The following is a 10,673-nucleotide window of genomic DNA, read 5'->3' as shown; positions in this document are numbered from 1 at the left end:
GGACGCAGAGGGGCTGGAGCGTGTCCAGAGCCGGGCAGGGGCTGGGGCAGGGGCTGGGGCAGGGGCTGGGGGGGGGCGGCGGGGGGAGCTGGGGGGGTCAGCCTGCAGAGGGGGGGCTCAGGGGCACCTGGTGGCTCCCTACAGCTGCCTGGCAGGGGCTGTAGGCAGGGGGGGTCGGTCTCTGCTCCCAGGGAACAAGCGCCAGGACACGGGGAACCGGCCTCACCTTGTGCCGGGGGAGGTTTAGGTGGGTGTGAGGGGAAATTCCTTCATGGAAAGGGTGGCCGAGCCCTGGCACAGGCTGCCCGGGGAGGGGGTGGCGTTGCCATCCCTGGGGGTATTTAAAAAATGTGCAGATGCGGTGCTTGGGGACATGGTTTAGTGGTGGGCTTGGCAGTGCCAGGGTAACGGTTGGACTCAATGGTCTTTTCCAGTATAAATAATTCCATGATTAGGTATGTATGGATGAAAAGCTGTACATGGCCCAGCAACGTGTGCTCACAGCCCAGAAAGCCAACTGTGCCCTGGGCTGCATCACCAGCAGCGTGGGCAGCAGGGCGAGGGAGGGGGGCTCTGCCCCTCTGCTCCACTCTTCTGAGACCCCCCTGCAGCGCTGCGTCCAGCTCTGGGGTCCCCACCGTCAAAAGGACACGGACCTGTTGGGGTGAGCCCAGAGGAGGCCGTGGAGATGCTCAGAGGGCTGGAGCCCCTCTGCTGTGAGGCCAGGCTGAGGGTTTCTGTCTTCAGCCTGGAGAAGTCTCTAGGGAGACCTTACTGCAGCCTTTCAATTCTTACAAGGGGCCTACAAGAAAGAGAGGCTTTTGACTGGGGCCTGTAGTGACAGGACAAGAGGCAACAGTTTTAAACTGAAGGAGGGTAGGTTTAGGTGGCCATCAGGAAAAAAAATTTATGAGGACGGTGAGGCGCTGGCAGAGGCTGCCCAGAGCAGCTGTGGGTGCCCCATCCCTGGGGGTGCTCAAGGCCAGGCTGGACGGGGCTGGGAGCAACCTGGGCTGGTGGGAGGTGACCCTGCCTGTGGCGCAGGGGTGGAACCAGATGGTCTTTAAGGTCCCTTCCCACCTAAACTCTTCTGTGACCTGAGTTAGCGGTTCAGTGGCCCCCAGAGGAGGGGGCCCATGCTGACTCACCATGACACACGGCTGCAAGACATGCACCTGGCTTTAGCTGATCTGCGCAGCCACCCAAGTGTAAAGGCAACTCTTGCTAGACTTTTTACTGGCTATTTATCTGTCCCTATCCCTCCTTATATAAAGCAGAAAAGGTGTGGCGAGCCATTCGCTCACTTCACTGGCTCCTTGTAATTGATGGAAGATTACCATGAACATGTTTGTGCAGGAAATACTTTCTAAGGCTAAACAACATTTGATGAGGATGTGATAATAAATTACCAAGCATATATCTTTGCAGCTACTCCAAATTATGCGTATTGGTTTGTCCTTCCTGTGTGTTGTTTCCATAGAAGCAGAGCTTAACCTTTTAAGTGTAGATTATAAAGGCACCTAATTCAATTAGAATTAGTCTTCAAGCATATCAGCACTTAATACTCAAGAGTTATTATGTGATTGGATATAGACATCGTCGTGATTGGCAGGCAGCATGGTTTCCATCTGAGACAGCCAGAAAAATGGTATCATGGTGGTAATTTTTGGGGTCTTCCTATACATTTCTCTACGTAGTCCACTAACGGCTAGGTAAGTCCTCTGAAGTGGGGAAGCCCAGCACAGAACACAGGAACACACATGCAATTAAAGTTATTTATTGTAGGTTTTCTTTTCTGAACTGACAAAGAGAGTTTCCCAGAGATCGATAACACAACACAATGTTATACACCATTTCACAACTAGTCCCTTGTCGCTTTATTAAGAACATAGTAATTTAAAAATATCTAAATATTTACATATTAATAAAACATATATACAGAAGATTGAGACATTTTTACCTAAATATGGAATGATTTTTTTTTTCTCTCTAATAAACACTATAAAAAGATTTCTGAAGAAATTCTGAACAGCAGTCACAGTAAGTAAACACAAATGCAATCTTCTGAATTTACAAAATGCTGATTCCATTGCTGAAGGGTTACGATACGTACACGACGGACCAGTGCCCCCTGCCCAGTGCAGGGAACCCCAAGCCACAAAGGAAGGAAAGACTCAAAATTTAAGGTTTGCAGTGCACATTCGATCTATTCCACAGTTTCAGAGAGAAAATGGTCATTCCCAAAAGTCCGCGGCAGGTGGGTGGGGAAAGGCTGGGAGCCTGGTTCTCAGGTGCCGAGAGAACAAACCGCTCCTGCTGGCTTTAGTCTTACTGGTGGGCATTCGGCAACATCTGAGAAACAGGCTTTAGGACTGTTTAAAAAAAGAGATCAACTATTTTGAAAGCCATCCCACTCTGTAATAGCACTTCTGTTGAGACACTCAAAAGGCCCAATAGTTTTAAAAACAAACAAATCACCTAAAATATACAGAGGGAAAGGAAACATAATGGTAACGGCCCTAGCAAGCTCTCTGTCGAATTGCAGAAAGATGCTCAGACTACCTGGTGATTGATAGATGTTGTAGGTAAGACCTTCTAGATTTTTTCACGCCATTTTTAAAGTGAATTTAGTGCTGATGAAAGGTGCAGAAGTAAAGGTTTGCATGGAGGGCCACGTACAATTTTACCTTAGCCCTGACCTGAAAGGACCGACCCTTTCAACGTCTAAGAGGGTAGTGCAATTTCTTGATCGATTCACTCATCTTAACTGCTGAGATATCAATAGAGGGCCAGTGAAAAAGTGAGGGGTTTTTTTTTTTTAAATAGGTGAATATTTTCACCAAGGACAGTGGTTGAAAAATCACAGTGTGCAGACCCTCCTCCTGGAAATCAGCAAACTAATAGGTTTTGAGATTGAGGTGGTAGGGCAGGCTGCAGGGGGAAGCGAGTGGAGAATGACCACCTCCAGCAATCTGCACCAGAAAGATGCTCCAGAGCCATCCCAATAGGAGCACGTAGGGGAAATTGAGGAATGGCTTCTCCTTGCTATAATTAGGAAACCGGGCACTGCTGGGAGGAATCCTGCTTTATTTCCTGCTAAATCCAGCTGTGCATGACCAGGCATTGGTACACAGCAGCCACAAAAGGAAAAGTGGGTCTGCAGAAACAAAGAGCTTCACCGAGTCAAATGCTCATCGAGCCCCTGGGGTTTGTGATGGAGAGAAATGCCACCAAGGTCCCCGGGGACAGGGCGGGTCACCCAGCTGTGCATATTCACCTCTGCGTGGCTCAAGATGAAACACTGCTGGAAAGCATACAATCACGTGGAAAAATACAATCATGGAAGAAAAACAAACGCAAGAAAATGTCTTCAGAGTGGTTACCCTGCAAATTAAATAATGCATTGAATACAGAGGGAAATCATCTTTAATTAAGATGAAGAACAGTGAAGCAATCTGGTGGTTTCGTTATTTGAGGTTACATGGAAAATACATGAAACAACACAAAGTTGAAGGGAAAACTGTATGAATGTCCATGTCTTGCGGTACACTGAAGTTCTTGCACCAATCTTGTGGGAAAATTATTCAAGGGAGAAGAAGTTTCTATCCGCTCAGAACGCTGATGCAGAATGTGAAATTCAAGATGAAAAATCTAGGTTTGTGTCTATCAGATGATCTGTTGTGGTGTCGAAAAGGTTACCTGAAGGAAGACAGTTTGAAGAAATCAGTTCAAAAATACAAACATTTAAGAAATCAGTAACCTGCAAAAAAACCACAACAACCCCAAACCAACCCAAAACAATTAAAACGATGGAAATTACATATTTCCATTCTAACTTTTTTGTGATGAGGCTGAACTGCTGGTGTGTGTGCAGGCAGTGGCTGCTAAACTCCATTTACAGTAGAGCTCAACTGGATAAAGAAAAGCAAATTAAGTATTTTTTTTTAAATTTGCCAGCAAAGTTTTTCACACAACATACAGTGCACCCCACTTCAGATGTAAAGAGCTGCATTTGACTTAGGCACAAACTACACTGTGATGCTCACCCCTTTGAAGTTATGGTTCTGAAGAAATGAAAAAAGCACCACATGAATTTTAAACCTACAGTACAGACTTTGGGATCTTCTTTGGAAAAAAAACAACTAACCACCCCACCCCTCCACAGCAGTCTAAATGCATACGGGAGGATATATATATATTTATTTATATATATATAAAAAACATATAAAAAGGTGCACAGTATGATTATAACCCATCTTTCTTAAAGCACTTTAAGAATGTGCTTTTTCTAAACAGAACAATGAAAGATGGACAGAAGAATTACAACGAGAACGCTAAGAACACAGGGCAAATAGGAGACAGACATCAATCAGCCTGAGAGGCAAATACGACCCAATGAAAAGGGAAGACTCATACAATCATGCATTGAAAGGATAAAGATTTGTATTACAATAAAGGATTTATATTTAAGGTTTCGAAAAGATTTTTTTTTTGAAGTTTCATTTTCTTGAAAATGTATTTCAAGAGAAAAGGAGACAACCTATATAGAATTGGATCGTTGCTGTTTTCTTATCATCTGTTTTTTTGCTAAGGGATTGCTCTCATCTTTTCACAAAGCTGTATCACCTCTGGACCTGACGACTGGGTTGTTAGTGTTTCGGCTTCTTCTAGGGATATCAAAATTTTTTCTCATCTTGAAATTAACCCCAGTGTGGAGAAACGATAGAAAATCTCAGCACAGCTGTGGTCCAAAGCATGGCTTTAAGGAGGGCTCTCTCACGGTCCAGGACTGTATATATCTTTCAAATCCAATTTTCAAGACAAGGATTCAAGAAAAGGGTGTTGCAGCTGGCTGACACTTATTTCCACTTGCAGAACTTAGGGTTATGCCTTCCTTGGTTTTTCTTTTAAAACACAAAATCCAGGTGCTTCATGTAAATCGTAGGCAAAAATAAGTGTTTTTGCAACAGCAACTTAGCCAGAAAAACTCCCAAAGATGTCACATCTACATCTTGATAAAGACCTATCTCACACCTTCCAGGTGCCTGTATCACCAAGGAACTGATCAGTCTTTCCACTCAGTTCAAGATAATTACCACTGGAGCTGCCCGATCTGTCTCAGCTCAGCTCTGGACACAGCCTCCAGCTTTTGCTAGGTGCAAAAGCTGGAACTGTGGAAGACCAAGCTTTGGTAACATTTTTTAAAGACAATTCTCCTAGTATTTTCTTGAGATTTATCTGTCAATGCACCAAAGTTCCCAGCAAGTTTAATTGTCACAGTTCTTTCAATTTACTTTAAACACCCTTCAATCAACAGCTTTTAAAGCAAAGGCCCTCTTAGCGTTGAGGGCAATTTTAAAATGGGAGCATGATTTCTGCTCGGAAGTGCTAAAATATAATTGGGCAAAAATGTCTTCCTTAGTTTTATGAGGATACATCAGCTCCATTTTTCTATAAGGCTTTTGAGTTCCAAAAGAGGGCTTTGAAAACAAAACATCCCCTGCTTTCCTCAAAGTCCAGGACTGTGCTTACCGTGGACACAGCGGGAGCAGGTTCAAACCTGGCTGTAGGCACCTACGCCAACAAACCGTGCTCAGCGCCCAGTCCTGCCAGCACCAGAGGAGACACCTCCAAACACAACCTTAACTGATCTGAACCTTCTCCCACCAGTGATGAGGAGCTGAGAGCAGCCACACTTCTGATGGAGGTGTCTCAAACAAAGTGCCAGCCACAGGCTGAGATCCAAAGATGCATGTCAGCATCACCAGTCCACGCATACCCTGATCTTGCTCCTAACATCGCCGGTGTCACAGGCACAACTGACTGAGCAGGAAAGGCAGAGACAAGGCATCTGAGTTTTCCCTTGCTTTTTGGCACCAACACTTAACTGCTGATTCAAATCGTTCACTCTGGGTGCTTTTGCTTTGAAAATTTGTTCAATTCAAAAATTTAAAAAGACCAAGAGAGCAACCACCTGATGTCTGTCATAGATAGCTTCCATACTTGACCTCTTCTCCCCACACAATCTCCTGCAAGACCCCCCCATCTCAAGCAATCCGATTCAGTCTGGTTTTACTCTGCCAACACACCAGGTTAACCACTGGTCACAGAATCATTTAGGCTGGACAAGACCCTTAAGACCATCTAGTCCAATTGTTAACCCAGCACTGCCAAGCCCACCACTAACCTATGTCCTTAAGGGCCATGTCAACATGTCTTTTCAATCTCTCCAGGGATGGTGACTCAAGCCCTTCCCTGGGCAGCCTGTTCCAGGACTTGACAACCCTTTTGGTGAAGAAATTTTTTCTTGTGTCCAATCTAAACCTCACCTGGCGCAGCTTGAGGCCGTGATTTAGCTGACACTAGCTGTCACCTGCAACCGAGGCCCATTGCGCAGGCACTGTACAAACACGCAGTCAGGGGGACTCCTCCCCAAAGGTTTTTCAAGCTAAACAGAGAAGACAGGCTGAATAAATCGCATGAAAGCTCTCTTTAAAGAACCTGTCAGAAATACCCCTTTATAAAACTAGTCGTACTAAGACAGGGAAACGCTTCTGTAAAAGTTGTATCCCACCTCTTTTGCTACACTTCTTGATAGAAAGCATCTGTAGTTTGGTTCTTTGTCATAATTACTGTCATTATACTGTCTGTATATCACTTTAAATCATTTGCTTCCAAGAACACTATGATATTACATGGATACGTACTATAAAGAGGCACTCACACACATCTAATAATGGGTGTGAGTCAAACACTTGGCTTACAGCCTGTGAGCATCACCTCCCCCACCAACGCAAACTGCAGTGTGGTTTATTTAGGCATCCTTCCACAGATAGTACAAAGAAGTATACATTGCAAACAGGTATTTCGGCTCAAAAACTGCATGCATGGATGCTCAAAGGTGTACCAGCAGGCAGACCGCAATGGTGATCTGCTGTGGAGTGGAAAGGGAGTTGTCCCTACCACAACCATCTCAGCACACCGTTTCCAACAATGATGTACAATGCAAGTAGCAACTACAGAAACTGTGCTCAAAGAAAAGCACAGCAATCCGATAATTCTGCTCCTTAATACAATTAATTATCAATGAAAAGATAACACTACGTCGCATTAGCAACCTTTATGAATGTCCTCTTGCAACAGAATTGCTGCCCTCCCTGATAAAAGAAACGAACAGGATGTCACTTGGAAGAGACCTTTCAAGCCAGAGCTTCCTGCATCTATTATCACAACCGTACCCTGAAACATCACCCAGCGGCTGGCCAAGAAAGCAGCACAGCAGCTCCCAGCCAGCGCGTGCTCCCAGCCCCCACTGGGTCCATGCCAGAACAAGACTACAGCTGCTTGTCCTCCCAACTGCTTCGCTGGTCCTATTCCTTAGTAACTGCACGTGCTCCGACAGCGGGATTTCAACAACAGCGCTCCACGGCTGGCATCTGCTGTGCCGGCACACAGCAGCGGTGTGTGCAAGCTCCTTCTCCGGCCCTTACGCAAGAGAGACTGGGAAGCCCTTGCACAACAGACAGATGCTGCAATGGTACTAGTGCTCTCCCATCCATCCCATAACCTCCAGATACTGTGCCACACGCTCAGCAACCCAGCATCAGCCCCATCCTGTTCTTCACAGCAACAGCATCGGTGATCCACAACCACCCTCTGCTGTTGCACCTTAGGTATATGATAAAAAGGCACCATAATCCATGACCTTATTTGTCTGCTCAAGACCTTCCCTCCCGTTGAATTGGCTTTGGGGATAACAGCCAGCATCTTGGTGAAATGACAGGGAAACGACTGCACTGCAGGGGAATGACCACCTCCCCAGACTCTGGCCCTGCTGGATTTTCAGAGGATGGCAGCTCAGCTCCTGCCACCAAGGCACCTATTGATGGACTGACTCTTAATGACAGGGTGCTTCAAATTTCAGTCTCAGCCTGAACATGCTTTCAAGACCATGTTCAACAGGGTGCCAAAAATCTTATTTCCTAGTCCACGCAGCTGCATTGCTAAGCTGCTGTTCAGCAACTGTCAGGCTTTTAAGGCAGGGTGGCTGCACTTACAGAAAAAATAAACCAACACTTAACTAGCACGTGAGGATCCCTGCAATCCTCTTGTGGACCCAAGATATTATTGCTAACTTTGGACAACTGAACAGATGCTACGATACAATTTGTTGTGTTTGCCCCTACCAATAGCGCCATTAAGGATTCAAAAAAAGTCCCAGAAAAAACAGGGATGACCACAATTCCCTATCTGGCATAAGAAGGGTAACTTACTGGCCTTATTAGCTTAGCTGCTACCATGAACCTTGAGGTTTTATGAATATGAAATAGAGGGGAAAATTGTGAGATTCTGATGCACTTGCTTTTTAGTACAGGCCATTCAAAACTTAAGATAGCTGGGTCCTGTGTGCAATTACCTGACTGTATATGGCACACCAGGATTATTGAAAACTGCTTCTGTGCCATAAATAAACAAATGCACATTGGAAGCTGATAAAAATTTTAATGCATTTTACCTGTTTGTAGTAGAGAAATGTCCGGCTTCTCATCACAGTCAGTTGCCTCTGCTGATTACAAATATAAACAAGAAATCTCATTACTTTTACTGAACACAGGAATGCGATTAAAAAGCTACATACTGTAGAGTGATTTTGCATTTTCTATCTACTTTCCTCAGCTGCAATTTGCTATTGCTCAGTTAAAAACTCACTGCTTGGAGGAAAAGGTCATACAATAAAAATGCAAACTTAGAAGAGGGAGTCGGGTATTAAGCAGCAGTTGTGCCAGCAAGGGGATGGAGTAACACTTGCTCTTTTTAAGGTATCAGGATATCCGCATGATAAAAGGAGTTGCAATCATTTGATAAAATCAGCTAGGAAAAGCCCCCAGCAGGCCTGGGAGGAAGAGCCTCTCAGGCTGGTAACCCACCCTCCGCCAGCTGCCATCTGCTGCCACCGCCGCCGGGGAAAAGCTGAATACCTGCATTTCTGCACCCAAATTCTCATCACCACAGGCAAGCTCGTTTTGCGGGGGACAGATTTACGAGCGTAAAATGTCTTCAAAGATGCAGGTGGGCACCCAGTGTAATTTAAAAAGCACAGAAGCACGCAGGTACACAGGCCATTACCGTGTATGCACACACACGTGCTTTCAACCCACACCTTATGCAAGATCATTTGACTCAATTTAGCCCACGGTGAAGGAAGGCCAAAAGCCTAATTTGTTCATCTCGTATTTGCCACAGGCCAAGGGTATGCGCTGATAAATAAAAGATAAATAGCTAATTTGGCTCAGCAGATGTGCAGTGACTTGTCGGGCTGCAGTACCCTGCAGTGTGCATGTGAACCTCGAGTAAGTTACAGGTGAGTAACAGGAATTCGGTGCCTAACCTCACAAGCCCTATTCAAAGTCTTACTACCTTTGTCTTCTGGCACTTCAGCATGATATTTAAAGCCTTTACAACACAATGAGATCTTTGAGAGCACTTTAGCAAACTCGGTGTGGTCATAAAGGACCAGCCCATTACATTGTTCAGAGTCACTGTGGTGGACAGACATCTGCTCACGTTCATTCAGTGCACGATATCCATAGGGACCAAACCCAATCAAGGTTACAGATGCACTGAGCAACTTAGTTCAGCTCCCACTTGAAACGAGGCTGACTGTCCTTGTCATCTTCATCATGGCTCTACACATGAGGATATTGAGTTCTTGCCTTTACGATGATATGTAAGAAGAACCCAGCTCCTGATCTACATTAGTTTCCTCACATAGATCCATCACCCTTGGCTATCCGTCCCTGGACCAAGAGGCTGCTCCACCTCCCACGTGTGTGGATGTCAGTTTAGTTTTTAGCTATATACTCTCTACTCAGTTCTGCAAAATTAACTGAATTAAAGAAAACAGAAACAAACTAACCCCCCTAGCACTAAGCAGCTTTCCTCCCACAGCAGGTTCAAATGCAAAGCCCTGACAAGTACACAGCACAGACCTGCAAGTGACCCTTTGCCTTGACTCATTTACTTTTTTCCACTTTCTGTGAGAAGGTGGCACACTGACCAGAAACAAATCAAGTGCTTGCCACAGCTTACTGCAAAAATTTTGAATTTTGGAAGGACCGGGGGGCACAGTAAACGGGAATAGGTTACCTAGGCTGGTTTGAACCTGGACCAGGACACCCAGTGGTGGAAGGACTGGATGTCCAAGGGAGGAGACAGCACGGCAAAATGAGCAGCTGAGAAACAGCCGCCAGGATACACACACCTTAAAAAGTCTGGAGTGACAGTCTGAGGCTAGCCTCTAGTTACATTATGAAGAACTACCTGCACCAAGCGATTCAGCAGCGCAGCTACTCAGCAAACAAGAGACAAAGCTGTAACCGGCCCCTTGGGTTGCAGGGACCCAAACTATGAACACAGGGGAAGCCAGATCTGAGTGCTGGCCATGGGCTGGAATGTTCTCCCTCTAGCCATACCAGGGCTGGTGCCAGCTGGGCTGCCCACTCAAGCAACAGGTTTTCTGGAAATCTCAGCCACAACTCTAGAAGTAGGTCTAGAGATGTAGTTACCTTCCTCCCTAACGGTTGTTCTTACACCCGGCTAAAACTGAACTCTGAGGAAGGCAGTAATACAAAAAGAAACGAACGGGAGCTAGGAAGGACCTCGCTTTCAGAAGA

At 45.6% G+C, this 10,673-nt stretch overlaps 1 protein-coding gene across 6 annotated transcripts in view; it reads right to left on the bottom strand.

The window, feature by feature from the left end:
* Positions 1 to 1,761: 1,761 nt before the first annotated feature.
* BEND7 (BEN domain containing 7) overlaps positions 1,762 to 10,673 on the bottom strand; it is a 49,020-nt gene continuing 40,108 nt past the window's right edge. For 3 of the 6 annotated variants that reach the window (XR_008747749.1, XR_008747747.1, XR_008747748.1), the window contains one exon: positions 8,516 to 8,566. Coding sequence is in view for 2 of the 6 variants with exons in the window: in XM_005240165.3 (XP_005240222.1) it covers positions 3,638 to 3,699; positions 8,516 to 8,566 (113 nt within the window). In the remaining 4 variants the exon portion in view is untranslated. Of the gene's footprint in view, positions 3,700 to 8,515; positions 8,567 to 10,673 lie in introns of those variants that run through there. The other 3 variants (XM_005240165.3, XR_001227098.3, XM_013301344.2) reach the window with 3 other exon arrangements.

Source organism: Falco peregrinus, chromosome 6, assembly GCF_023634155.1.
Source record: "Falco peregrinus isolate bFalPer1 chromosome 6, bFalPer1.pri, whole genome shotgun sequence".
Lineage (NCBI taxonomy): Eukaryota > Metazoa > Chordata > Aves > Falconiformes > Falconidae > Falco > Falco peregrinus.
The sequence above is the reverse complement of the archived record's forward strand: the minus strand, read 5'-3'. Positions and strand labels throughout refer to the sequence as shown.